Source organism: Coprinopsis cinerea, assembly GCF_000182895.1.
Source record: "Coprinopsis cinerea okayama7#130 chromosome 2 map unlocalized cont3.2, whole genome shotgun sequence".
NCBI lineage: Eukaryota > Fungi > Basidiomycota > Agaricomycetes > Agaricales > Psathyrellaceae > Coprinopsis > Coprinopsis cinerea.
In genome coordinates this window covers 2,871,789-2,898,395 of record NW_003307543.1, presented here as the reverse complement: position 1 = coordinate 2,898,395, position 26,607 = coordinate 2,871,789, and the positions used below count along the sequence as shown (strand labels likewise).

At 52.1% G+C, this 26,607-nt stretch overlaps 13 protein-coding genes across 13 annotated transcripts; 4 read left to right on the top strand and 9 right to left on the bottom strand.

Annotated features, from left to right (window-relative positions):
* Positions 1–50: 50 nt before the first annotated feature.
* On the top strand, positions 51–525 carry CC1G_06058 (endoribonuclease L-psp family protein; the record flags this gene model as incomplete). The annotated part of the gene is made up of 2 exons (XM_001839816.1): positions 51–162; positions 224–525. 2 exons carry the CDS (start codon positions 51–53, stop codon positions 523–525), a joined length of 414 nt encoding a protein of 137 aa, XP_001839868.1.
* Positions 526–597: 72 nt separating this feature from the next.
* Positions 598–1,740, bottom strand: CC1G_06057 (PER1; the record flags this gene model as incomplete). The annotated part of the gene is made up of 2 exons (XM_001839815.2): positions 598–1,217; positions 1,266–1,740. The coding sequence occupies 2 exons, from the start codon at positions 1,738–1,740 to the stop codon at positions 649–651; spliced, it is 1,044 nt and encodes a 347-aa protein (XP_001839867.1). The 3' UTR covers positions 598–648.
* A 907-nt stretch (positions 1,741–2,647) lies between these two features.
* Positions 2,648–4,288, top strand: CC1G_13998 (histone deacetylase-3; the record flags this gene model as incomplete). The annotated part of the gene is made up of 3 exons (XM_002911913.1): positions 2,648–2,757; positions 2,831–3,091; positions 3,145–4,288. 3 exons carry the CDS (start codon positions 2,648–2,650, stop codon positions 4,286–4,288), a joined length of 1,515 nt encoding a protein of 504 aa, XP_002911959.1.
* An 88-nt stretch (positions 4,289–4,376) lies between these two features.
* On the bottom strand, positions 4,377–7,920 carry CC1G_09198 (glycosyltransferase family 28 domain-containing protein; the record flags this gene model as incomplete). The annotated part of the gene is made up of 16 exons (XM_001839812.2): positions 4,377–4,934; positions 4,999–5,162; positions 5,221–5,267; positions 5,327–5,441; positions 5,494–5,572; positions 5,625–5,732; positions 5,785–6,177; positions 6,234–6,292; positions 6,343–6,383; positions 6,436–6,535; positions 6,590–6,750; positions 6,800–6,899; positions 7,037–7,190; positions 7,232–7,305; positions 7,358–7,744; positions 7,800–7,920. The coding sequence occupies 16 exons, from the start codon at positions 7,918–7,920 to the stop codon at positions 4,377–4,379; spliced, it is 2,661 nt and encodes an 886-aa protein (XP_001839864.2).
* A 386-nt stretch (positions 7,921–8,306) lies between these two features.
* Positions 8,307–9,911, bottom strand: CC1G_09197 (hypothetical protein; the record flags this gene model as incomplete). The annotated part of the gene is made up of 1 exon (XM_001839811.2): positions 8,307–9,911. The coding sequence occupies one exon, from the start codon at positions 9,909–9,911 to the stop codon at positions 8,307–8,309; it is 1,605 nt and encodes a 534-aa protein (XP_001839863.2).
* A 1,578-nt stretch (positions 9,912–11,489) lies between these two features.
* On the bottom strand, positions 11,490–11,840 carry CC1G_13997 (hypothetical protein; the record flags this gene model as incomplete). The annotated part of the gene is made up of 1 exon (XM_002911912.1): positions 11,490–11,840. The coding sequence occupies one exon, from the start codon at positions 11,838–11,840 to the stop codon at positions 11,490–11,492; it is 351 nt and encodes a 116-aa protein (XP_002911958.1).
* A 630-nt stretch (positions 11,841–12,470) lies between these two features.
* CC1G_09196 (hypothetical protein) lies at positions 12,471–13,035 on the bottom strand (the record flags this gene model as incomplete). Its single annotated transcript, XM_001839810.1, has 2 exons — positions 12,471–12,917; positions 12,973–13,035. The coding sequence occupies 2 exons, from the start codon at positions 13,033–13,035 to the stop codon at positions 12,471–12,473; spliced, it is 510 nt and encodes a 169-aa protein (XP_001839862.1).
* Positions 13,036–14,743: 1,708 nt separating this feature from the next.
* Positions 14,744–18,118, bottom strand: CC1G_09195 (cytoplasmic protein; the record flags this gene model as incomplete). The annotated part of the gene is made up of 2 exons (XM_001839809.1): positions 14,744–17,735; positions 17,784–18,118. 2 exons carry the CDS (start codon positions 18,116–18,118, stop codon positions 14,744–14,746), a joined length of 3,327 nt encoding a protein of 1,108 aa, XP_001839861.1.
* A 266-nt stretch (positions 18,119–18,384) lies between these two features.
* Positions 18,385–19,908, bottom strand: CC1G_09194 (hypothetical protein; the record flags this gene model as incomplete). Its single annotated transcript, XM_001839808.1, has 1 exon — positions 18,385–19,908. The coding sequence occupies one exon, from the start codon at positions 19,906–19,908 to the stop codon at positions 18,385–18,387; it is 1,524 nt and encodes a 507-aa protein (XP_001839860.1).
* Positions 19,909–20,398: 490 nt separating this feature from the next.
* CC1G_09193 (hypothetical protein) lies at positions 20,399–22,117 on the bottom strand (the record flags this gene model as incomplete). The annotated part of the gene is made up of 1 exon (XM_001839807.1): positions 20,399–22,117. The coding sequence occupies one exon, from the start codon at positions 22,115–22,117 to the stop codon at positions 20,399–20,401; it is 1,719 nt and encodes a 572-aa protein (XP_001839859.1).
* A 131-nt stretch (positions 22,118–22,248) lies between these two features.
* CC1G_09192 (tryptophanyl-tRNA synthetase) lies at positions 22,249–23,619 on the top strand (the record flags this gene model as incomplete). The annotated part of the gene is made up of 5 exons (XM_001839806.2): positions 22,249–22,419; positions 22,475–22,687; positions 22,742–22,822; positions 22,875–23,121; positions 23,171–23,619. The coding sequence occupies 5 exons, from the start codon at positions 22,249–22,251 to the stop codon at positions 23,617–23,619; spliced, it is 1,161 nt and encodes a 386-aa protein (XP_001839858.2).
* Positions 23,620–23,704: 85 nt separating this feature from the next.
* Positions 23,705–24,608, bottom strand: CC1G_09191 (hypothetical protein; the record flags this gene model as incomplete). The annotated part of the gene is made up of 4 exons (XM_001839805.2): positions 24,491–24,608; positions 23,971–24,429; positions 23,892–23,906; positions 23,705–23,838 (listed from the first exon to the last, which is right to left on the bottom strand). Exons 1-4 carry the CDS (start codon positions 24,564–24,566, stop codon positions 23,705–23,707), a joined length of 684 nt encoding a protein of 227 aa, XP_001839857.1. The 5' UTR covers positions 24,567–24,608.
* A 663-nt stretch (positions 24,609–25,271) lies between these two features.
* Positions 25,272–26,066, top strand: CC1G_09190 (hypothetical protein; the record flags this gene model as incomplete). Its single annotated transcript, XM_001839804.2, has 3 exons — positions 25,272–25,457; positions 25,542–25,862; positions 25,938–26,066. 3 exons carry the CDS (start codon positions 25,272–25,274, stop codon positions 26,064–26,066), a joined length of 636 nt encoding a protein of 211 aa, XP_001839856.2.
* Between the last annotated feature and the right edge of the window lie 541 nt (positions 26,067–26,607).

Genomic DNA, 26,607 nt, shown 5'->3' with positions numbered 1-26,607 from the left:
CGGAATATGACTCCTTTCCTCATCTTTCAACCACCCACTATCATCTCAAAATGTCCCATCTCCAGTACTTTAACTACAAAGGCTTCGGCGAACATCAGCGGGACAACTACTGGTACAGCCAAGCTGTTCGCGTAGGCGACCGCATCGAATGCGCCGGGCAAGGTAAACCCGCCCCTATCCATTCCCCTCTGCCGTCACCATCGTTAACCCTTGAATCGTACAGGTGGTTGGGACCCCTCCAATGGCAAGATCCCCGCCGACCTGACTGAAGAAATCGATCAAGCATTCGCCAATGTCGAGCTGGCTCTCAAGACCGCCGGAGGGAAGGGATGGTCACAAGTGTTCAGGAATACCATCTACCTCGTAGATATCAACGAGGAAGCTATGCAGGCGATCGTCAGAAACTTTAAGAAATGGCTCCCAGATCATCAGCCTATCAACACACTCCTCGGAGTCAAGCAGTTGGGATTGCCCGGGATGAGGGTCGAGATTGAGGTTGTCGCGCACGTCCCAGAGTCGGCGTAGGGAGCAGCTGTCGTCAAAGGAACGTTACTGTAAAGCCCTGTGAATCAGCATCACGCAAGCCAACACCTCTATGAAACGAACGTCCATTGTTACAATGCTATACAAAGGGTAATACACACAACACTACTCAGGCCTCTGTCTCAACAACGGAGTCTGCCAACTAGGATCCAACGAATCCTGAACTAAAAAGTCATACCAGAGGTATCCAATCGGTGCTGTAGCAGCATGCCATAATGAATGGGCGTCAATCGTCCTAAACCACGGCGGGAAGTCAAACAACTCCAACGAGGTCGCGAGTGTGGTAAGAAGGACGAATAGTCCTGCTTTATTGACGAATGAAGGTCGATACCCTTTGGGGGCTCCAGGGAAACGCGACTTGAGGACGGAGAGTGACGACGGAAGGGCGTAGAGTGTCCAGAGGATGTTATGCGATAGACCGATGACGAGATTGAAGATCGTGTTGTAGGTGTAGTCGAATCGCGGTCCCGAGGTGAGGTAGTAAATGTGTCCAGCGTACACGAGGACACATGCACCTCGCAGAATCTTCCAGCCCGGTACTCCAGTCGAACCAGTCAGCTTAACGCGCTCGGGTTGCGGATAGAGATGGAATAGTCGAATGATGGTCCCATATAACGCGTTGAGAATAACAAGCGCCGCCGAGAAGTAGTCCAACTTTTCGGTAATTGGCAAGTCTACAAAACGTGTTCAGCAACCGTATAGAACACCATAGCGCTACGCACCGCGTGTATGGAACACCGACGACCAAAGCCACGCATTCATACTGCACACAGCCCAAAGAATGTAGTATGGCTTCATTGGATGCGAATTGGGTAGCGCCCTCTTGATCTTCCTATACCCAGACAAATGCGCCATGAAATTCAGCACCGAAAACACCACCGACGCCGGCTCCTGCATCCCCGCAAACCGCCAAAACGGCCATTTGCCATAATACTGATGCACCTTCTTGCCACTACTAATGGCATTATCGACCATAGTATGCATGCATCGGTACTGGCAGTCATCAGTACACGTCCAACGCGTCAACCATAGCGAGAAGGGTTTTGTGGCCTCGTATTCTCCCGTTTCGCATCGGTTGAGGTCGCAGATTCGAAGACAGGCCTTGTATTGACGGTTGCTGTCGCCTGCTGAGGCTGACACGAGGTAAAATAGCGCGAAGAGGACGAAAGCGAGTCCCGCTCGGCGAAAGAAAGTCATGGGCGCTGCGATGGCGGTTCTAATGTGTTCGTCATCGAAACAAACATCAACGAGAACTTGGCTGCGACCGCAGCTGGGCGGAAGTTCAATTTAGAGCGGAGTGAATACATGCCGTCGGCTGGAACCCATCGACTTGGGCTCATTCGTGAGTTTCAGAGACCCTAGACTCACTTTTTGACCTTTATATTATTCCAAAAGATGCTGGCAGACTTCCATTTTGTTTCTAAGGCTATGAGGCCTGAAATAATATGAGCCACAAACTTGCCTGCGCCGAATTTCAATCTCCGCCGAAACGGGCGTTTCGGCTCATGGTCACAGCGCTTACAGGTTGAAGTCCACCCACCACCATCCACCCTCCCAAACGCCCATATCACACACAATCCCTTCGTGAGTTAGCCCATTCTCTCCTTAAATCCCGTCACAAAAGTAAGCCTTTCTCTCCCCAGCTCCCCATGAACTGTCTATTCATTTCATCCCCCCGTCTGGTGCGATGGATTTAGTTTCAGTAATAACGCCCACTTCAAGTTCGAATTCTGAGCTTTCTAAAGCTCGTATATAAATACCGTTTAGAGAAGAGAAGATGGTACGACCATCGCAAGCGACAACGTTTACGTTCTCCACACAGCCGTACTTCTTCGATAGAGGTATACACGGGACTGCAGAACCCATCACAGAGCGCATAAACGTAAGTTAAATCCCCATTGTATTTTTGTTCTCCGATACTTATCTCAACCATAAGCCACACTCAAGACCAATAGTATCATATTACTTCCCAAGAGGTGTGGGAGCAAGACACTATGGGGTGAGTCCTTGACTTAGGACCGTCACAAATGACAAGTTAACATGGTGAATTCAGGAACGCCATCCAATGAAACCCCACCGTCTAACACTGACCAACGCTCTCGTGATGGGATACGGGTTGGACAAGCAAATACACAACATCTACGACCCTCGCCCAGCAACCCAAGAAGAACTAGAGAACTACCACGACCACGACTACATCGAGTTTCTCTCTCGGTAGGGCCCATTCATTCCCCACTGTTCACTCTCCCATTCACTCACTAATCACCCGACCTAAATATATTAACAGAGTGACACCACAAAAACAAGACGAAATGCGCTCAATGATCGAAGCCTTCAACTGCGTGGAGGATTGTCCCATCTTTGCAGACCTATACGACTTTTGCAAGATGTACGCAGGCGCCTCGTTGGCTGGCGCGCGGAAACTTTGTGCAGGGACCACCGATATTGCCATCAACTGGTCTGGAGGACTGCACCACGCCAAACGAGGGGAAGCTAGCGGGTTCTGTTACGTTAATGATATCGTCCTTGCTATCCTGGAAATGCTACGGTGCGTCTATTCTCTATTCTGTTCATTGAACGAAACATTAAATTGCCGAGTAGGTATTTCCCCCGTGTCCTCTACATCGACATCGACATCCACCACGGAGACGGCGTCGAGATGGCCTTCTACCACTCCAACCGCGTCATGACCGTCTCCTTCCACAAATACACAGGCGACTTCTTCCCCGGGACAGGAAAACTAGACGACAACGGCACAGGTCTCGGCAAGAACTTTTGTCTCAACGTCCCCCTTCTCGACGGAATCGACGACGACATGTACTTGACGATCTTCAAGGCCGTCATTGGGGATACTGTGAATGCTTTCAGACCGTCCGCTATCGTCCTTCAATGTGGTGCGGATTCCTTGGGTTGCGATCGACTGGGAGCCTTCAACCTCTCGATTGCTGGTCACGGCGAGTGTGTAGACTTTGTCCGTCGATTCGGTGTTCCCTTGCTCGTCCTAGGCGGTGGAGGCTACACGATCAAGAACGTCAGCCGCTGCTGGGCATACGAAACCTCCGTCCTGGTCGGCGTCAAAGTGCCCAACGAACTTCCCGCGACTGTATACGACTCGTTCTTCGAAGATTCCGAATGGAAGTTGCACCCTCCGCTGACTGGTAAAGTCGACAACCAAAACTCGCCAGCGTCCTTACAGCGGATACAGATTGCCATCAAGACAAAGTTGCGGTATCTGCAGGGAGCGCCGAGTGTGCAGATGCAAGAGATTCCACCGGATTTGCAGGGGTTGATGGCGAGTGAGAATAGGACGGCGGAGGAGAAGGATGAAGAGAGAGGGACAGGGCAGGCTGGGGAGAGGCGGAATCCAGGGAGGAGTGCGACAAGGAACGAGTACTATGATGGGGATGGGGACAACGATCAAGACGATGTGGGGTCGAGTATCAGCGCGAGAGCGAGAGGGAAAGGAGCCCGTGGAAGGGGTCGCGGCAGGGGAAGAGGGAAGGGTAAAACTGTTACGTCGGCTGCAACTGTTAATACCGACGATGATGAGACTTCGACCGATGATAGTACGCCTGCGCCACCTACGCGGAGAGGAAGAGGCCGTGGACGGGGGAGAGGTGCGAGAGGCGGGCGGGCTCGTGGAAGAGGAGGGGCACCCGCGAGCACGGCAGCCTCGGACAAGGGCAAGGAGGCAAGTGCAGAGGCAGAAGGGGGAGATGGCGCCTCCATGGAAGTGGACGAGTAATCTCCAATTTAACCACTTCTTCGTGATGACCATAGAGTAGTATACCATTCTGACACCTTGTTGTATCATATTAAACCAGCGCCTGCATTCACTCCGTTTTGACCTTGCGTAATTCCTCGTTCGCCCTAAACTCGCTCAGGGACTGCTTGATCGCTTGCTCGAGCTGCCACCTGTAGATCTCCTCTTCCTGCTCCTCCGTCAGCTCCGCCCACCGTTCTGATTCCCCTTGCACCCCCCTTCCAACTTCAGCCCCATTCACACTTTCATACGAAGGCGGTAACGGAGGCAACGGCCCATCCATCCTCTTCTTCCTCTGCATCTCCTTAAACAACTCCTTTTCCGCCTCCTCCCTATACTTCTTCTGGCGTATCGGCGTGAAGTTGATCTCCCTCTTGAACTTGGAGATAATCTCGTTCCTCTCCTCCTCGAGACTATTCCGCACGGCCTCTTTCCCCTGCTCAATCCTGAAATCTCGAATCCCCTCTTGCGCTTTGCGACTTGAGTCTGTTTGGGTGGATTTCCAGGCGTCGTGGCTGGTGTCCGTTGCGGTTACAACGGAGAGTACGGGTGGAGGTGGTTTTCGGAGTTTGTTGGGGGATGTCACGAGGGGGGTGGATGCTGAGAGACTGCGAGTGTGCTCTGGAGCCTGTATTGAAAAGAAGGGGTCAAATCAGGAGGATTTACAATGAACGGAACTCGGAGACGCGCACCTGCTTTTTGGGTGCCTGTGGTGGTGATAGTACTCTTGCAGCGTCGACAGACGAGCTTCTACTGTGGCCAGGACTAGAAGGATTCGATCTTGAACTTGGAAGTTTCAGAGTGTCAGGGATGTTGGGCAATCTCTCTTGAACTGTCGATATTGACTTCATGATTGCTACAGGGCAAAGAAAAGTTAGCTTCAACTTTAATCTACGAGTCGGATGGCATCTCACTAGTCGGAATAGTCGATGTCGTATTGACGAACTTCTGAATTGGAGAACTGTATAGAGAACGTCTGTGAGCTGGGCGCGCCGTGGAGAGGGGAGGAGAGGGACGTACGTTAACATCTCGGAAAGAGTATTCGACCCATTATGCGTGATTGTCCAAAACTTTGCATTTGCGCCATTGGGGACCGGATCAGACACCTGTTTCTTCAAACTGTACGACTTGGTTTCTGGAAGACAGTTCCGTTAGTCCTCAGTCTGACGCGACGGGTGTTCTCTTACGATGCAATTGCAGCGAATCCATGAGCAGTAATCCTGCATCTGCGAGAACTTGAGCAGCAAAGGCGCTCAGCTTCATGCACTGCGACCACGTTCAGTATATCGCCAATGCGAAATTGTGAACGTTGACTTACGTATTGACTGGACCACCAAACAGCGATCCTCGACGGGTCAAGATCGCATGACATATCGTTCAAAGGCAGGTGCTTGTAAAAGCTCGCCACCCCACTTCGCACGCCGTCCTATAAAATGAATTAGGCCAAAGCCATTCCGAGAGAAAATAGGACGGCTAACCTCAAGAGCAATCCGATCGGCCAAATTTTGTGCACTAGCCTTGGCCGAAGCACTAAGCGCAAAGACGATCGCATCTCTCAGTTTCTTCACCGTCAATTCAGCTTTAGGAATTGGCCTTGGACCCGCTCCCGCTCGATAAACCATATCGCCTGTCAGGGTCAACAATAAGATCATATTTGCTTTAAAAGAAGCAGGGTACAGACCCCAGAACGCTTGATCGCCAAAGAAGGGGACGATTACAGTTGGTCGACCTTTTGCGATGCCAATCGCGGTAGTTCCTGCCCCTCCGTGGTGGACGACAGCTGCCACCCGGTCGTTACTGAACAGCCAGTCGTGGGGTATATTTCCGAGCATGAACACATGCGGTGGAACGTCTTCGCTTCCCAGGCCTCCCTACCGTGACGAAAGTATGAGTTACGAAGAATTGAACGTGGAGAAATCTATCTCACCCAGCCGGAAGACAGTAAGACCCTGACGTGAGCCTGAGCGGTCGCCTCGAAAATGATTTCTGGGATGTGGGTGAGACAAGAGACATCTACGTATCAAAGGGGAACCTACTCGAGAGTGCGATAGGATCATCTACCACCACCGAGCCGAATCTGGTTGATTAAAGGGTCAGCAGTATACGCCAGTAAAGGTGCATCGCCTTACCCAACGTAGATCGGGGGAGGTCCTCTACTCAGAAAGTCGGCCAGTTCGGGTGATGGCTCGTACTCCGTGGCGAGGTCAAGGAAGTAGAAGCCAACGACATCTATACAATGGCGTTCAGCCATAGTCGACTGATCGGGTAACCAAGTCCACTCACCGACATTGTTCCTCCAATCCTTCGGTTTAGGAACAAGTGCGGGACTCATACAGTAGGTCCACGGGACCTTCAATCGGTCAATCAGATCAGGTCCCGTTCTCAGAGTCAGGGGTGCCAACCCCAACGTCCTTGTTCTCAGTGTGTTGATAAGGTCCCCGATGCTGCGGAACGTTAACCCACAGCGCTCACTTTGGGCGAAACAACACGCACCCTTGCCAAGTGAGGAGATCAGCCACAGCATAACTGAGGTAGTTGCTCAATCCGAAGCTGGCATTGGTTTGTGTGATGTTGACCAGGGGGTGAGGGAAGGCTGAAGTGGGCGTCCTGTGGGACTACCGGTCAAACTCGGGAATGGAGTCAAGTAGAATGGTTCTTCTGACCATGGCATAGCTATCGTAGTACCTGCGTCAGTACTGCACGATAGAGTAGGGTCTGGAGAGTACTTACTAAAACTCATGAGCAGCGGGATTCCCAGCGCTTCAGCGCAATGGATATGAGCGAAAGACGGAGGATTGGCAATGATCGCGTCTGCAATGAATGGGTGGTTCGTGAGAGGTTCTGGTGCGATACACGACGTCCAGCACGCGTGGATCATCTGGTTCTGGTGAGCGGACCTTCTTCAAACTGTTGGACTTGACATACCTCTTTCAGCATCTTGCGTTTCCGTTTGATATCGCCATTTGTCAGAGACGTAAATCCAGGGACTAGTCCTGGGTCTTTTGAACATTAAGCAAAGCAACATCGGCAATCTGAGAAGAGGAAGCTCACTCTTAACCATATAACTCATGAGATCTTGGGGGTCCCCTCCAATATTGAAGAATTCTAGCCCTTGGTCCAGCACGAACTTCTCGAAAGCTTGGTGGGTGGCTATTCTGACCCTATTCCCCTCTGTTCTAAGGGCCTTTCCGAGTGCGACGTAAGGCTGGATATCACCTCGACTTCCGACGAGCATGATGACAATGTTCAAAGGCGGACAGCTCTGGTCAGCTCTCGAGTCTCTACCTGCACTCCAGTCGTCCCCATCTGACGCAGAGTCATACGTTATGTCAGGAAACCTGTCTTTGAAGTTGAACTGGAGATCGATAGTGCCGTCTCGACTGATTCGCGCCCGAGATTCCAAACCGAGGCCGTCGGAGCTGTAGACTGAATAGTTGTCTAGGCGCGAATTTGTTAGCCATGTAACCTACAATAGATATCGTTTAATCCATACCAGGAGTAGGATCCTGACTTTCAGGGACCGTGTCGACCAGGACACTGTCCTTCCTCTTAGGCGCCCTTCTCGACTGTGGTGTCGATGGCAGCACAGGAATAGCGTCGTCGATGTCCAGCATATGGAGTCGTTGTAATGGTAGATCTCCCATTGTACCTTCCATTTTCATTTATGGTGATACAAGCGGGCTGCGGCGGGTCCACGGAATAGCTGCGTACTGCGCTGGGTGATGGTTGTAGTCGTTATTCCTGAAATTCCAACCTGTGAATGTTTCGCCAACGTCATTCTTGGCACAGATATTCTGATCCTTGAAGGCTGTGCCCATCACCGACTACTATCTTGGCGCCGGAATGCCCAGCGGAGGTCGTTGCCATTCCGCTAGCTCGACCCGCCGGGGGTTCGATTCCCCCTTGATGCACTCAATGTTTTTGTCCCTCAGGTCTACTCAATGGCGCATTCAGAAACGACAGAAAAGATACGACTCTACTACTATCGTACAAGTGCCACCTAGAACCTTCCTTCGAGGAAACTTTTCGCGAACTTTGGCCTGCGAATCAGATTCTCTCCAGGTGGCCACATTGCCCTCGGAAATACTTCATCGGTGGAATCCCATGGAGAAAGTTCACCCAAGTTGAACAGCACCTCGTATTTGTGGTAACCTGTGCTACAGGTTGGAGAATTCCAACAACACGCATCGTCGAGCGGAACTTTCAAGGTGAACCGTCGATCGGGGGTTGACCGCAGTTTCACGAATTCCTCGAGCTTACCGGCATCTTCAACGGGATGCAAGACTGCCAGTTTTTCGAGTGTTGGCCAGATCATCCCGTGGGGCGAACTTGCATCGAGTAAACATCCGACTTCTCGCTCGCTTTCGCCCCGCGAATGGTGCTCGGGGGTGAATGTTCCTGAAAACGACCGTACCGCAGGAGAAGCCTCCGATAATACTCGCAGCCACGCGACTTCTTCACCCCAGTTTCGGAGATGAGGCAATGCGTATACCGAGTGGAGTTGGGGGAAGGACATTGGGACTGGTTGCTCCGGATCGAATGGTAGGCAAATGCAGATCCGGTCGAATGTGAGGGATTCCAGTGCTGGTGCCACGAGGTTTACGAGGAACTGCGAGATCAGTACAGAAATTGGTTGGAATCCAAGGGAGCGAGTTCTCCCGAGTCGAAGGTGTTTGAGATGGGGCAACGTGATTGCTGATGTCTGCGCAGCTGGATTCCCTCGAATGCACCCATCATCAATCGAAAAAGAGAGAAGGGGGAGTTTGAGGATCTTCGTGAATACATCCCAAGGGATAGGGGGCTGGAACTGCCTCGGGCCCATGTAGGTGAAGGAGAATTCGATGGAAAGGTGCGTGACAGTGGAAATTGGAGGAAGGAGTTTTGATGCAAAGAATGCACCAAGTCGAAGAGACGTGAGACGCGGACATCCTCCTTCGAGTATGGACGGTGCTGTGTCACTGCATCGCGTCTCTTGCTCGTGTTTAGTCCACCCGGATGGATGACCTCCATGCAGCCCTAGATCCAGGTGCTCCAGAAGTGGTGCTTTGCTGCCCCCGAGCCACTGTTGAATCTTGCTAGCACCCACCGCATTCTCATTGTAGAGAATGGTTATATATTGCCAACGTTCAACGTGCTCCACCGCCAGCCGAAGCAGGTCTCGAGGAACGGACGTCTGATTTCGAAAGTCTATCCACAGCTCCAGAGGATGGGATTTCGACCGTTGAAGGTACAGCTTGAACCTCTTCGCAGTGTCTTCCTTGCCGCGTCCCACATTAGAGAAAAACGCCCACAAACTGCTCAGTCGAAGTGCGATCTTGCGAAACTGAGAGCAGACGTGCGTAATCCTGATTTCGGTCAACGCCTTGGTCAGGTCACCGAGGTTAGGGTCCCAAGTTGGCTCATCCCTTGTCATATCTGCCGCACACTGGAAGACTTCCTCCAGAACTTCATTGGGTAGAGTGAAGATAGGCAGCCCAGCGTTGTGGAGTGAGTCGTATTCTCTCCGCAAGTCAGCCAACACTTTGTTGAGGTCTTTGATGGCACGAGGACCAGCTTCGAGTTGCTTGTGGTTCAGGTCTTCCTGTTTCCGAATGATCTCAGCCATACTTTTTTCCCTGTCTTCAGAGGAGAGTGCCCGTGGATCCATTACTTATACGGAGTGATTGAGTCCTGCAAGCAGAAATGAGCCAGGGAGAACCAGGCAGATCTTTCGATTGAATGGACTCACTGTGCTGACCGAAAACTTAAAGAGCGACCTGATAGATGTATATGGTCGACTTCCAAGCCCTTGTAGGCCCTTGTGCCACGAGTCCTGGCGAGTCGACGGTGGACTGATGTTGTCCCTTGTTTGTTTCGGGCTTCCAGAAGCGCCCGCCATCAGCGGACTCGGTGTGCTGGGCGCTTTTCAGTGACCTGTCCTGCTTCCACGCTCAAAAGGTTCTGGACGCAAGCTTCATAATGTACATTACAGTCGTTTGCATAATTTCGTTCATGCTGGGGAAACAAAAAATCGGCCAAAAGGAGCCGATCAGTGATGCGATTGACCGGTCTGTGCAGCCAAGCCTCATCCAGGATGCAGCAGAGTGAGCAATTTCTTTCACTTCTACTTTCCGTGGGACCTCCTGAGCGAGGTTTTAGGGTCAGTGGTTGAAGGTGATATAAAAACGATGAATTTTTGGCTTTCCGCTACGCTGGGCTTGGAGAAATTGACATCCTCTGGCGCGCTCGAACATGAGCCGAACCTATATGCACATGCCGCCATCACATCAAATTAGTTTTTCTGTTTGAACGACCTGAACGGAATTATGCAAACGACTGTAAAGAAGTGCTTAAACAGGCTTGGACGGCTTCAGGGGGCTGAAAGCCGGTTCATGGGATCATCACTGCTCCCCGGCTAATACGAAAGTTTCAACAGAGCCACTGGATTCGAGATGGCCTCGACCTCACCTGCCTGACTTTTCGATAACATCAGCAAACCTACACGCGTCTGACGCGTCTTGACGGGCTTGATGGCTTGGGCCAAGTCCATCAAGACGCACGCGCGCATTCCAGATCAGTCTCAAGACGCCCAAGACCTCCCCAAGACCTCCCAAGACACCAGCCGTTTTGCCTTCTACTATTGAATTTATAGCCTTGAGAGAGCCTAAAAGATCGACGCAAGTGACCATATATATCCTACAGTATTTACATTTGTAAAATAAATACCAAAACTGAACAGAGTTGAGCGGCACTTTTCTCATGCATCACAGCCAGAGGAAGCCGAGGCCAGACGTGCTTCCCGTCGCACCGAGGAGAACTTTGAGCGTGAGGAGCAGAATTATAATTTATACAATGTTTGAAGTGTTGTACGCAGAATGCATACGGTGGACTTCGCCTTCATTCAAATTAAGCTTCAAGTTAAATCGCGGGCATATTTGCTCGTGTTTGGAGTCAGGGCCACGTGATCTCAGTGTTGGGTTTTCACGCTCCAATCAAATTTGCGATTTCTTTCCTTGCTCTTTCCTTCCTTGCTCTTTCCTTCCTCGCAACTTCCTCCCCACAGGCGTTGAACGTTGAATTCTGCACTGTATCCATCAAACGCCCGAGTTCCATGCTTGTAAGTATCCCCCTGCTTCGCCCGGTTCTCACTGAGTGACCCATCCAACGCTCTAGACGATGCTTCCATTACGGCTTTTTGCGACAACTACTGGGTATTGAGGGGTGGCGGCGGAACAACTCGGGGGCTAACAAGGATAGGGTAGGGGAGTAGTTTTTTGAACTCTGGGGCGAGAACAATGCAATCCAGCCAGCAAGTGCTCGCGGTCACGGCAGCTTCAGCCTCTCGGTGCACGGCAACCGGGCCACCCAATATCTGGCTCTCGTCGCCCAGCTCAACAAACGCCAATGGCGTGACATTATCAAGCGCTCTCGTGAAGCCTATAGTCTGGCTATCAGCCAACCTGTCCCCGCCTCTCAAGACTGCTGGCCACGTCGAAAAACCGTCGAAGGAGGACGAGCGGTTCATGACATTGGAGGTGCGAGAGTCTTCCGACATCGAGCCTGAGGAAGACGATGGCTAGTTCTTGCTTCGCCCGACGCCAATCTCGTAACTTAATACTTGCTAGTTCTGCTTATTGGTCGTACTCTACTCAACCTTCGTAGTTGCTATCATAACCACGTGTTATTTTTTATATGTACGACAGTAAATAAAATCATTTGCATTGTTCTACGTGCATTTAAGCGGGATATCATCGCGTCTTGGGAAGCCTTGGGGATGACTTGGATCAGACTTGGATCGTCTTGAGTGTGTCTTGCCAAAGACTTGCTCAAGACGAAGCCAGCTTGCCCAAGAAAGGGACCTCCTGGCTCAAGTCGCGCGGACTTGCCGTCTGATGGGTCTTAAACGCCTTGGGCAAGACCCATCAGACGCGTGCGGGTTTGCTGATGAAAGGCGTTCTTGGGCGCTTAACCGATGGTTGCGTCAAGACAGTGTTGCAGGCACCTCCGGGGCTGACCATTATGGGCGCGGAGGATCGCCTTTTGGGCGGGAATATGGGAATCATTATAACGTCTCTATCAGTAGCACAATAGTAATATACAGAATATGATGTCTTCGTTAAACATAGTCTTCGTACTTTTTGTTACTTCGGAAAAGCCCAGATGAATTATCAGCTCCATCGGCCACTCATGGCTCAGCACTTCCGCTCCGTTGCTTCTTGGGTACCACATTGAGCGGTCGCACATCCACCTGGAACACCTTCACGTTCCCCACAAACTTGACGGTGCCCAACCCAAGGTCCGGAGTCGGTTCCCCTTGCGGCTCTTTCGGCAGTGGTCGCGTTGGGAGAGTCGCTATCGACGAGGTGTTCAAACTGGTCTGAGGAGCAGTGTCAGTTTTGGGCGACAGCTGAATCTGCTCAATATGCGTCCGGAATATAGGTCGAGGACACCCGCTCGAGAAGGGCATGGGACGCTTTGCGTAGGGCGGCGGGAGAGCAGGGTTTCGCTCGGGGATGGTGATCTTCGCCAACTTGGGCTTGGAGGACTCGGAGGCGACAGGCCTATTCGTGATAGGGGGTGGTTTTGAGAGAAGTGACTTCAACCGCGGTGGGCTGGGGGAGGAAGAGCAGTACTACAATTCTGCTTAGAGGCGCCTCATGGTATGCAGCCGTAACCATGATACTCACTGTCATCGAGAAGTTGGAGCCGTCGCGCTTGTCTGCAGTCCTGACGCTGAATTGGACATGCATGGTGGCTGACTGAGCGGACGAGGGAGAGAACTTTAAAGTCGTATCGAACGGTTAAGACGTGGCGAGATGACAGGCGAGCTCGTTAGAGATATCGACCCTTCGTACGTCAACTCAGGACGGTGATTGGGGATCCGAAAAGCGGTTGTTCAGCACGAAAACGCGGGAGCGAGTGGAAGGAGGCAACGGCGACTCTAATCGCGTCAAGCCAGAGACGAATGGGGAGTGGTTCAACTTGAAGAACCAATCAACGCAGTCGACTTTTAATACAAGGCTATTAACCTTCTTCCTTTTACATAACGTCACGCCTTCCCAAACGACAGCTGGACTGAGACGCCCACGCTCCCCGAACAAAGTTGTCATCAAAACCCCTACAACTTGAAACGCATCGATCCCGATGACCCCTTGGTTCCCCGTATAGCCTTTCCCGCCCTCACAAATGCGTTGTACAACACGTTCGAGCACCGCTACATCTGCTGCGGGTATCGAAATCGTTTCCTTAATTACACGCGCCGTACAGCCGGCTGTTCCGGTAGCGCTGGCGACATCATGATCAAACGAGGTGTAACAAGACTTGCCATTTGTTACTGGTGATAACAACGCGCCACAGTCGCAGTGATTGGAAGAGAGGCACCTTAAGATGGATCACAACTGGTACATGCAGACCACCAGGCTTTCCGTTTGAGGAGTCGGTGCAGTGTACACAGGTCTGGTTGGGGGCCCCTCGATAGGCCTTGAATCGGCGGAGTAAGTTTGCGATTGTTCACAGGATATCGCGTATAGAGAACCTCTATCCTGGCATTCCTTCAGCCAGCCCGAGATCCCTTGGGCACAACGTGTGACACCGTGATAACCATATGGCCATGAAGCATGCACATTCCCTCCCCGCTGCTTCAGTGAGAGGCTAGGGGTGTTAGAGGCAGAGCCGTGGGTAACCCTTCTATCTTTTGTTGTTTCTCGCTTCCCTCTTTTCGACTCGCATCGAGTGACCCGGCTGTGAAATCGCAAAGACCCCTCTGATGAAAAGGCACAAGAAAAACATTCTCATTGACAAGACTGCACAATGCGAGTTTGTACCCTCTCTAAAAATAGACCAATGACGAGGTAGTATCTATAAATAGAGTCCCCTTACATCCAGCGCGTCTCATGCGCATGCATGATCTCATATGTTCTCTAAATTTAAGCCCCCTGCCAACCCGCGAACAGCCTCAGATAGTAACTTCAAGCTTCAAGGCGTTACGCACAACACCGTTTCTTCTACATATCCAATTGTATCAGACGTGATAATCTCTAGCTCCGCCTCAGTCAGTCCTTCTCCCGTCCTGAGAACCGAGGCCTCTGGGGTCCAAGATAGATTTATCAGATTCACTGCGTCCTAATCACTCTCTTTTTCCGCGACAAATCGAACTTGATTTCGAGCACAACATGAACGAGTTTGACTGGTATGTATGCGCTACAGAAGGCTGTATAGTAATGACTATCGTAAGTTACCTGGAAAACCGTAAGCCGTGTATTAACTTGGCGTGCAAAAAGGCTATATGTCTGTAGGATGGATTTGAAAATCGTGTCATAGTTCATGTAACAAAGCCAGGAAAACAAAATCGAGAGGAAAAAGATGCCATAACTATAATACAAATGAGCCGGAACAATGAAAAGAGAAAGTCATACCAAAACGCAAAAGCGTCCTCCTCATCCTCCACCGACCAAATCCTCACATAACAACACACCCCTCAGAACACAACTCCTCACAACACCCCTTATCTCCTTTCCTCCGCCCCTTCGCACCAGCCCTCAACTCACTCTTCACTCTCTCAGAAGGGTACACCCCACTCCTCAAACCACGCTCAACAACCCTCCTCTTCCTCCCCTCCTCTTCCTCTTTCTTAATCACCCCTCCCCTTCTCCTAATCTCAATCGTGACCTCCTTCACCCCAGGTGGGAGCTTGTCTTTCCTCCCATTCGCGTTGGCGCTCCGACGCGAGGAGAGGGTGTTAACCGAAGTCGTAGAGGCGGACGTAACATACGGGGGTTTAGGGAGTCCGAGGGATTCAGTCGTCGAGGACGCAGAGGGCGGTGCTTCGGGGACGTCGTACCACCAGAACAAAGCCTGTCCTTCCACTTTCCACGTCCCTTCACTAACAAAAACTTCAATATCAACCAAAGGCCCGCCATCTTCTCCTTCCGGTTCATCCTCATCCGTGTACGCGTCAACTGCACCTTCCACCACCTCATCCTCCTCCGACGAGTACCCAACATACGGAACAACAGGCTGCGCCCCGAGCGTGATCTCAGACGGACACCTCGCAGCCACAGAGGTATAACGGATTGCGTTGGAGGGAGTCTTGCTGATAATCGGCGCAGCACCAACCATGGGTATAGACAATGCCTGCGGGGTCGGATCCACGGAAGGCGTAGGTGTCACTTCATCCCCTCCTTCTCTCAACGAAAGAGTCGAAACACTATCACTCTGCACGACCACCCCATCCTCCCCCTTCTTGTTACTCGCTCCCTCCACTCTCCTCCTCCTCCGCCTCTTCCCCTCGGCATCCCCATCTAACAACAGCCGTTCGTGCGCAAAGTGAACAATAGGAATATAAATCTCCGTCCCGAGCTTCTTCGTCTCCCCACCCTCGCCTTCCTCCACGACGCCCTTGACATACACCGGCGCGTCGTCCGCAGTCACCACCACAGTGCACTTCCACACCGCCTTGTTGACATCAAACTCGATGTGTTTGGGCGTGCCGACGGTCTTGACGGGGAACGGGCGCGAGAAGGCTTTAACCGCTCGCGCACCATCGCAGAGGAAGTCGTAGGGATTCGCGTGCCACCCGAGCGAAGCGAGGAGAGCGGGTGAAGGGGTAGGCGAGGTAGTGTCGTTGTCGTCGTTAGTGCGTTTGATATTGACGATATCCTTTGACCGCGATTCCGGACTGGAGGTTTCGCCAGCGAGCGTGCTGGCAGTCGCGACTGTACCAAAGGTAGCAACGCTCAGCGACGAAGCAGCAGCTACCATCGCCAACGAAGGTTTCATCTGCTCTGCACCATCCTTCCGCCGTTTCCTATTCTTCCGGTTGACAAGCGAGACCCGCGAGTTGTTGTTACTGCTGACACCCTGATCCAGTTGTACAGCAGGTGCAGTACCAGAACCCAAACTCTCCCTCGAGCTCGATCCCACCGAACTCGTCGAAACAGTCCCAACACTCTTCCTATCCTCCTCATCAACCATCATCGCCTCCTTCTCCACCCGCTCCCTCTCCCACACATCAGCCATACTCCACAAACTCAAATCCTCCAAATTCCACCCATCACCCCACTCATGCGAATGATCGTCCGGACAGAACGTCCACACCGTAAAGTTCAGCCCATTCGGTCCATCACACGCGTTCAAGCTCGCATCGAGAGCCTTGACCTGTCTCGAATAGTCGCCCTTGTACTTTCCTTTATCCGTCCACCCATACGAACGTTTATCGTCCATATCAAAGGGGATGCCGATCTCCCCGATGAGGGTGGGGTAGTCCCCAAGAATGAGAGCGTCGGATTTGAGGATACCGAGTTGGGATTGGATCGAAGCTCGAATAGCTGATTCACCAATTTTGACGGCTTGGATGGGTGAGGAGTACTTGCCTCGTAGCACACCCAAGGCGTCCGCGTTGAACCAGTTCCAGTGCCGCGTGATGAGCGTCAGCCCATCATAATAGTGCGGCGAATAGCACGCCCGTCCGCGGAGGTCGTCAGTGGCTATCTGGGGCGGTTTAGCAAACACCGGTGGTTGGACGAACCAGATCGCCTCGGGGTGGGATTTGCGCAGGCGTGAAGAGTAAGCGAGGAAGTGGGGCTTCCAGAAGTCGGAGATGAAAGAGACTTCTTCTTGGGTTTCCGGGTGGAATTTGAAGTAGTCGGGCCGGAGGACGTAGCCGGTTTGGATGTCCCAGACGTTGTGCAATGCCCATATGCAGGTGCCTAGGGGCCATGATTCAGCGCGCTTGAACCCCCAACGGGCGTCAGGGGAATCTTCGGCCCATAGTTTGTGCCCTTTGGGATCGATGGTGACAGAGCCGTTGCGCGAGGGCCCAAACGCGCCAAAGGACCAGTTCTCGACTGTTTGAGGCTGGCCCATGCCGAGTCGAAGGGACTGGGCGGGAGTGGGATAGGTGCCCTTTTTGAGTGTGGAGCCCTGGGCTGTAGGGTTTGCGTTCAGGTTTTCCCATCCACAGAGACCCTCAAAGGGCTCATTGAGGGAATCCCAGCCGATGATGCAGTTGTCGTACAGACTGGGGTCTATCTCGCGTATACGATCCGCCAGTCTTCCGAATGCCTCGATATAGTGATTTTGGAGATAATCTTGAATATTAAGGTCGTCGATGACACAGAGAGGCGCGAATGTTCGTCCAGCGAAGAAGAGGGTGAATAGGGTTTGTGACAATAGTCTGCCGTAGTTTGTGCTCCAGATCATGGCTGGGAGCGAGGCTGGGTCGGGAGCATGGGCGAGGGGGTATTCGCAATGAACGATGGCGGATTGAGTAGCGGTGATGTTGTTGGGATTGATTCCGCAGGCAGCCAGTGTCCAGAATGGAGCGCCAGAGCCGCCAGAGAAGCGGGACCAAGTGTCTTGGTGCGGGTCCATGAAGACTCTGAACCCATAGTCCCTGCACTTTTGCAGGACTCGGATTGTGTAGTCGATGAATTCATCGTCGTATTTCCCTCTATAGATCATTTAGAGGTTGGTTACGAAAATAATAAAAGCGACTTACGGCCCCTCGTGTTCCAAAGCCTCCCAGGTAATCGGAAATCGCAACATATTAAACCCCCATCCTCTCAGTCTTGCCAGGTGCACGTCCGCCGATCCATCGTCTAAATTCAAAGGTCTCCTGATGAAACTCTCGCCGCCAGCCTCTGCACTGTCCCAGAAATCATCGAGCTGGTGGGACAGGTGGCCAACAGGTGCCTTGGATGCGCCACTGAGGTTGACGCCTCTCAGTAAAAGGGTTCGTCCCGAGGTGTCGACAAAGTTGTAGTTGAATGTGTGGATGTAGGACGGTGGGACTGGCTGGCCAGTCGCCGGCGACGTCGAGGGAACGCGGGGCATCGAGGTCGAGGATGAGAGGAGCGTCGTCCCAGTGCGGGGTGACCTCATCAATAAACAGAATCGAACCACATTTCGATTTTGATATCTCCGTTTGGAATGCCTCCGAGCCATCGCCGCCGGCTTTTTGTTTTCTTGGCGTTGCACTCATTCACAGGCTACCCCGACAAGCTACACAAAATACAGACTTGATTCTACATGAGCTTCCTCTCTTTTGACAAAAAAAAAATCACAATATGTCCGAGTCTGAATCATCACTATCACTATCACTAATTATCCGCCGCGCCCTGGACGCGAAAATACTTCCTCACAATGAATTTTTCTACCGCAAATGAATTACTGTCACATCGATACCACGATCTGGGGTAGCACATCGCGTCCGGAGGACGGGGCCAGGGTTTCAATGTGCCCGGATACCCAAGCGAGTCTTCGACATTGTCCCATTCAACAAGCTCATGACACATATCTTGGAGGGTATTGAGCTCTTCCCCATGACGGTGTCTCCAATCCTTAAGGGTTCCCGGGGGCACTTTCAACGTGATCCGTGACCTTCCTTCGAATGTGCGTGGGCGGAGGAATTGGATGTACTGGTTTACAGAAGGAGAAGTGGTGAACTCGACGAGGCGCTCGAGTTGTGGCCAGAGTCGGGTGGAATGGCTTGCCTCTGCGAGATGGTTGAGATAGTGAACAAGGGACCTGTCAGTCTCATTGCTGAAGCTGATGATCGTCTTGACCTTGGGAGATGCCATTGCAAATGGAACGATCCATCCACCAGAGACATTGTTGCAGCCCGCCATCCGAAAGGTGTGGAGGTTTGGGAACGACATCCTCAAGGGTACCGGTCCACACACCACCGTGGTCGGCAATATGAAGCGGCAAAGGAAGAGTGTTTCGAGAAGAGGTGCTTCAAGATTGCATATGAATGCTGGGAACGCGCTGTTGGAAGCTTCGTGGGGCGTTTGGCCTAGGTAATCAAATCCCCAACGCAGGTGCTGAAGATGCTTCATGTCGATGGGCTTTGAAGGCCACTCGCCAGGTCGCTCAATGCAAGAATCGCCAATCGACAGCGCCGTGAGTGCTGCTGGGATCTGGATTAACTCTGTGAACAGTTTCCAAGATATGGGTGGGCCTTGGCTAAATTCTTCGGTTTCGAGGGAGAGGATCGTGACCTGAGTGAGAGGGGGTATGAACAGGATGGCCGCGTCAATGCTGAGCCTTATCCAGGTGAGATTTGGACACCCGAGTTGGAGCGTGTTGGCCTCCGTGGAGCTGAGGCGTAGATCCCCTGGAAAGTCATGCCGAGGGGTGAGGGCCAGGTCAAGAAACCGCAGGTAGGGCGTTTTCTGATTCCGCATCTTCGTCTGCATACTGATTAGCTCCAGCGTCGGTGCCATGTTGCTAATGCGGACGTATTCCCAGCGGGCGACGTTGTCAACTGCCAATTCGATCAGTTGCCGAACTGGATCCTTTAGCTCTGGCATGTTGTCCCCGATCAAAAATACCAGCATTATACGCAGAGGGCGTTCGCGCGAACGTTCTAAATATGTCTTGAAACGTTCGACCTGGCCTTTAGTCGCACCGCTTTGGCCAGCTGCTGCGAAATATGCCCAAATCTTTGAGTATTTGATAGCGATGTCGCGCCATTGGCAGCAAACATGGGTGATCACCACCTCCGTGAAGACCAACTTCCTTCTCTTCCAGCTGATGTCGTTGCCTTCATCGCGGTTAGATGAAACAGCCAGAAGGAATATGGATGCCAAAATCTCGTCAAAGAGCTTGGATATGGGCGGCATTTTGGCACTGTTCCTAAGTCCTACAGTTAGTTCCCAGTTGAAGGTATCCCTGAACACGCTATGGTGTCTGACCTTCTGTCTGTGGGACGCCAATCCATGGGCAAGATGCTGGCCAGTATACGATATATAGAAGCTGAGATATGGATCTGGTCCCTCGCCTCCAGTAGCAGCTGAAGGTAGACGTTGAGATGACTCGAGTCGTGGCCCGGGAAGGTCGAGATATCATCGAATATCATCATAGGCGCCCACCGAAGCACAGCAAATGACAAACAAACACCAACGACGAACGCGACCAGACGCGACGACTCGCCGAGAAAAAGTTCTTTGCTTATCGTCATCACTCTGAAACTCAAGTACTAGTAGTATTGGAAGTGGGATGATATAAGGTGCACTATGAATCGTGTAATAACGACGATGTGTAACGGAACTATGAGCTGTAAGTAGGTTAGACAAGGCCAAATGTAAAGTAAAGGTTTATCAGGAATGTATTTTAAAGCAGCGGTTCATGAATAAGGAATCTCGTATCTCGCGCACGCAGCGAAGGCCGAATAAACACTTCGTCATCCTCAATCTCCCAAGGACCCAACACCGGAAAGTCGCGCCCAGCAACCCAGTAATCAATACGACATATACCCTTGAGCTCTTCGTGAATGTCCGTCGTGCTCGTGCGATTCCACTCGTCCAGCCTGTCTTTCGGTATCTTCAAGCAGAAGTTCCCTCCATGTTCAGCCCTCTTTTGGGCCAGCAGGAACGAAACGTAGTTGGCTACCGGCGTGTCGATACCGATGTCGATGAGAGACTCGAGATGGGACCACAACGGTTGTCGACCATGGTTCTTCTCCGCCAAGTGCTCCATGACAGGTTCAGCACCATGCCCATACACAATAAGTGTTTTGAGGTTTGGCGTACCCCGCGCCACGAACGGGAGCCAATCGCCATCTTGAGGGAAGTCGCGATTGTTCAGAATGGCGAATGTATGGACCTTGGGACACCAGAACATCGATTGTCCCGCAAAAAGATTGACAACGGTGTTGGGACTGATAGGTTCGATGCCGAGGAAGGTGAGAGTCTCCAGCGACGGCGCACGGAGCGCTGCGAGGAAGCAGGTCAGGGCAATGGTGAGCCCCGGTGTGGAATAGCCTCTGACTGGGTTACCCCATCGCAGATGCTTGAGGTGCTCCATTTCGATGCCCTCAACTGGTAAAATGGGGGGTGCATCCGCAATTTTGATGAAGTTGTCAATGACAGTAAGCGATTGGAGGGGGAGGGTCGTGATCAGGTCCCTGAACATTTCAAATGTGACGTTGGATGTACGTTCACTGTTGAAGGTGCCGTCGAGATAGAGGGAGGTGACGTTTTCCATGTGAGGGACGCAGCCGATGATGGGGCCACCGAGCTTGAGGTGGGTGAGGGAGTCGCAATTGCGGGGGAAGATTGTGCCTTCCACACCTTCCATGGCCCCATCCACAGCTGGCATCGTGTTGTAAAACTGGCTTTTGTTCGCAGGATAGAATACGAGGTCGAGATACTTTAGGTCAGGCGCTGATTCTTCTATAAGTCGGTCAAGGATAGTCCCTTGGGCGGCTTCAGAGATGAAGGCATGGATGCTGACACAGCCCCAATACTGTCCGTAGCTGATAGCAACGTCCAGCAGAGGATCGAGGGGGCTTGGTCTTTGAGGATACGAGGGCTCCTTCCAGTCGATGTCGATCCATAGCTCGAGAGGAAGGTCACCGGAGCGGTTTGCATAGACGCTCAGTCGTTCAGCGTGATCTTCGGTTCTTGGGCGACCTATGTTCGAGAAAAAAGCCCATAGGTGTTCCTCACCCAGGACTACATCGCGCCAGCGAGAGCAGACGTGGCTGATCCTGACCTCTGTCAATGGAACTCTGGGCTGCTTTCCGGTCGTCGACGAGAAGACCCTCGGGAAGGCGTCAGGGGCGTTGCGGCTACCTTCGACAGCGTAGATGAAGATGTGCGAAAGTAGCTCGTCAGGGATCTTTCCGGCCGCTGAGATGGCGGTATTGTGTAGTCGACCGTGTTCGCGCTGGATGGTCGACAGTTCTTGGTCGAGAACTTCAGCCTGCTTCAGCAGCGCATCTCGTTGCTTCGCTATTTCTTCCCTCTCCTTCTCCAGATCCGCAAGTCTGCTTGAGGCCGTAGCTTGAGCCTGAGAGCAGAGTATTGCGGCGCTGTACGTGGCGGACATCTTGTACCCTCGAAGATGGCGGCTGCGGAGAAGGCGCGACGCGAACCAAGCGTGTTTCTCAAGGAAACTGGAAAGGTCCCACGAAATGAAGCGATGGACCGCCGCGTTCCGAGTTGGTGGCAGTGCCCAAAATGCTTTCTGTTGCCCGACGCGACGTTCTCCGACGCAGCCCTCCGCTATGTGTTGCCAGATGGACTCAGAGATATCTGAGCACGACGCCAGGGCCCTCAGAGAATCTCGAATTGTCTAAACCGCGTGGACGAATCATCTTCTCTGGAATACAGCCCACCGGAATTCCCCATGTGAGTATCGTGTTGTCCGGAAACGACATTCCAATATGGTTCTGACCTGGAACAGCTAGGAAACTACCTGGGAGCACTGTCAAACTGGGTCCAGCTACAGAAAGAAGCGACTGAGAATGATAAACTTATATTCTCGATCGTAGGCTGGCATGCCTTGACTTTGCCGCAGAAAGCCAAGGAACTGTCGGCGTCCAGATGGGAAATGCTTGCAACTATTCTTGCGGTTGGCATCGACCCGAAGAGGTCTATCGTGTTTCACCAGGACGATGTGAGCCTACGCTGGGATACTCTCTGAGCTCTATAGACTAACTCGACTCTTCAGAACCAATGTCACCAAGAGCTGACCTGGATATTCAACTGCATCACCCCAGTTGGAAAGCTACGGAGAATGACGACCTGGAAGGTGTGTGTAGTTTGTGTACTGGTTCCCTAGATGACGCTAACGCTACCCAAAGGCACGATTGGCGGACTCTAGGAACGCGAACAGCGAAGCAGAGATCGACGAATCGATGTTGAATGCCGGGCTTCTCACCTATCCCGTCCTCCAAGCTGCCGACATTCTGGCCTACCGCGCTACCCATGTCCCTGTTGGAGAAGATCAGACCCAGCACCTCGAACTCTCCAGAGAGATCGCCCAGTCGTTCAATAGGACATTCGTACCGGGGAAGAAGCGCTTCTTCCCGCTTCCGACTCAGTTAATTAGTACGTGAACTCGTTGTGTTTCCCTATGTCTGCTAAACCGCGCCCGTAGCTCCCTCCAAACGCGTCCTTTCTCTGCGGGATCCCAGTTCCAAGATGTCGAAATCATCTCCCGACGTCAACTCAAGAATTTTGCTCACCGACACGCCTGCTCAGATTTCGTCGAAAATCCGGTCGGCTGTTACAGATTCTGTGAAGGGCATCTCTTACGACCCAGAACAACGACCCGGCATTTCCAATCTCTTGACTATCCTCGGTGCATGTCTCAACAAAGACCCCGTTGATGTCGCTGCGACCTACGCCAACAAGACCACCGCCGAGTTCAAAAACGACGTTGTGGATGCTGTTGAGGAACTCTTCAAGGGTCCTCGCTCAGAATATGAGCGCTTGCGACAGGAAAGAGGCTTCCTCGAGCAAGTCGCGAAAGACGGAGCAGAACGTGCCCGGGCTTTATCTCAAGAGACCATGAAGCACGTTCGCTCCATGGTGGGACTCTATTAGAGCTCGGCAGGGACGGGATATTATATTATTACACTAATTTTGCCTTCACAATAGATCGTAATCGTTCCACGGCACTAGTCGCTTCTCACTCTTTCTTCTTCTCGAGACCCAGAGTCTTCCTGATAGCATCTGCAATCTGCTTGTCTTTGAGTTGCTCCAAAGCGGACTCATTGTCTTGGGGTCCTTCCTTGAGGATGTGTTCCTGGAAGAGGTCGATAGCTGGACGCAGTCGGTCAGTACGGGGATCGAAGGAATTGTCGAACACGACTAACCCTTATCCAGCTTGCCTACAGGGAAGGTCCGAACAGTAAGCATTCTGTCCAGGCGTGGGTTAACGCACAAAGGGCTCACCTTCCTTTGCCTCGCCAGCTGCGCCCCCGCCGAGTGCATGGTTGATCTTGTCGGCGAGTGTTTGAGGCTTTGGAGGTTCTTCCTTCTTTCCACTAATCGTTGAGGAGATCTTTGAAAGGAGGTCGGTCTTCTCAGGCTCGGGGGGAGGTGGTGGCGTCTTCCTGCCGCTGATTGCATCACCAATCTTGTCGAAGATGTCCTTCTTCTCCGGGGGTGGGGGCGGAGGAGGGGGTGTCTTCCTACCGCTCAGAGCATCTCCAATCTTCTCAAAGATGTCTTTCTTCTCGGGAGCGGGAGGTGGTGGAGGGGGAGGAGATTCTTTACGTCCCAGAGCCTCACCGATTTTGTCAAAGAGGTTGTCGCTCTTTGCAGGAGCAGGCGGGGGAGGGGGAGGAGCCGGTTCCTCTCCTTTGAGTGCGTCGCTGATCTTGTCGAACAGGCCCTCTTTCTTTGGTTCGGCTGAAAGGAAACCTCGTTAGCCTTTGTAGGAACCACTTTTGCAGCGCGGACAAGCGCTCACCGGGTGCAGACTGGGCCGAAGGCTTCCCAGCCTCCTTATCGTCGTCGGAAATCTTCAAGTTCTTGATAAAGTCCATGTGAGTGTGGTGTGTGTGTCGGGGAAGGGGGGTAAGGACCAGCTGGTGGAGGTTGGCAGTAGAGTTTAGGCCCCTTTTATAGTGCGATTTGAATTGTCGTCATGGACATCCCCGCAATCACACTTGCTCATCTGATCACGGACAATCGATGGGGTTTGTCTCCGTTGTCCCAGCTGGGGTCGCGCCAACTTGAAGGTGGGCCACCGGAATGCTGTGCCTAGCTGTGCCCCCTCGTCCTGGTTGAGAGCGGTGAAGCCTAGGACTCTAACCCCAGAGATTCAAGTGCTTTATCCTCATACTCTTCAGAGAATGATAGAATTTTGAGCCATCGCGTTGCAGCAATGGGTCGGTGACTCTTCGATACCACCCCTATCCCACCGTCAAAACGCGACGCGCTTGTCACAAATCACAGCGTCACGGTCACACCGCCTCGCGGCTTGCACGACGCGTCCGACGAGCTTGTCCCGCGATGACCACGTTGAGCACGATGTCGGTCAGCGTCCATTGCGCCATTTGCCGTGAATACGTCTTTTTGGAAGACATGCTCTTTCCCCATTGTGGTGAGCAGATGCAGCTTACGCCTGACGAAAGGCTGTTCGATCCTAATCACACCCTGTACTAGGACACCCGCTTTGCAGTGTCTGCCTACGTGGGGCTGAGTTCAACTCGAACGGTCTATTTCGGTGCCCAACATGCCGTCAATATATGAAGAAAGGCGAACCCCATCGTATCTATCCTCAGTTCTCCAAGAATGCTGCCCAGAAGGACGCTTCCCACGTCGCCTCACGTTTGAAGAAAATCACCGTCGACACGCCAGCCGTCAGTTTCAAAAAGGGAGCCCAAAAGTTACGCGATGTTGCGGATAAAGTGGTTTTAGACCCTTCGGAAACGGTAAGCGCTTTCCCTTCAAAAACAACTAGTGTTACCCTTCTGATGCATGTGGGTTTCATCTCCGTTCATTTCAATTTCGAGTAGCAAGCTTTGCTGGATGCTGCCCAGAAGATGGACACTGAAATGCATAATATGGCTAAACAAAATGAGGTTCTCAATCAGCGGTTGGAGGATTTGACCGCGCAGCTCGAAGAATCTTCGAAGAAGAAATCTGAATTTGAACAGGCCTATAAGGTCGCTGCCGAAGAGGCTCGACAATATCGCGCTTGTCGGGAAAGAAACGAGGTCCTCGATGCGCATGTCAAGGACTTGCAGGCCTCCTTGGAGTATTTGCAGCAACTTAACCGGGCAATGCAAGCGCGACACGTGGAATTGGAAGAGAAGTGCAGGCAAGCAGACAGGACGGTGAGAGTGACTCACGTATGATTGGCGGGCTTGCAGGCTCACAATGACGTCCGCGTTCGCAATTCTTCCTTCTAGATCGAGGCAGAGAAGAACAGAAATAAAGCCCTGGCCCACTCGAGGAGAAGAGCCCGCAGGCTACATCGGAAAGGTCGGCCAAAAGTCGATGACTCGGACTCTGATGCTTCCCTGATTATCGAAGGTTGAGCCAGGCTTCCGCCGCTTGGTCCTTTTTAAAATAGTCGTATACCTCAGTTATCCCAATACCCCAATAGACCATTGACAGGAGCTTGTTTGATATTGCTCTTTTGAATCTCTCCAGCTGAAGCGCCTATCCATGGGACTTGGTTGGGTCCAAGTCGCAAAAATAGACTTCGATGGAAACGAACAGGCATCTTCCATGACTGCAATTTGACTGAAATGCCGACCGAAAGTTCGTTAGAAGGGTTTAAATTTTGCCTCCATCGTACGGCAACAAAAAATTTAGACTTCGAAATTGGGTTAAGTATTGCCATCCTCGCCCATCTGTCACCCTCCTGAGCTGTGACTGTATTCCTTGGAACCGAATAACAAGCTAAACATTCTATATCTGTACACCGATCTGCTTGATTTGGTCTAGCCGATGCTTCTTCGGTATCTTCAAACGTTCTCCCTGCTCCACAGTACGGAATGACAGTGGGCGCGTAGGGTCTCCATCACGAAACTCTGGAACTACGCGTCGAATTGGCGTCCAACACGAGTCCCGTGC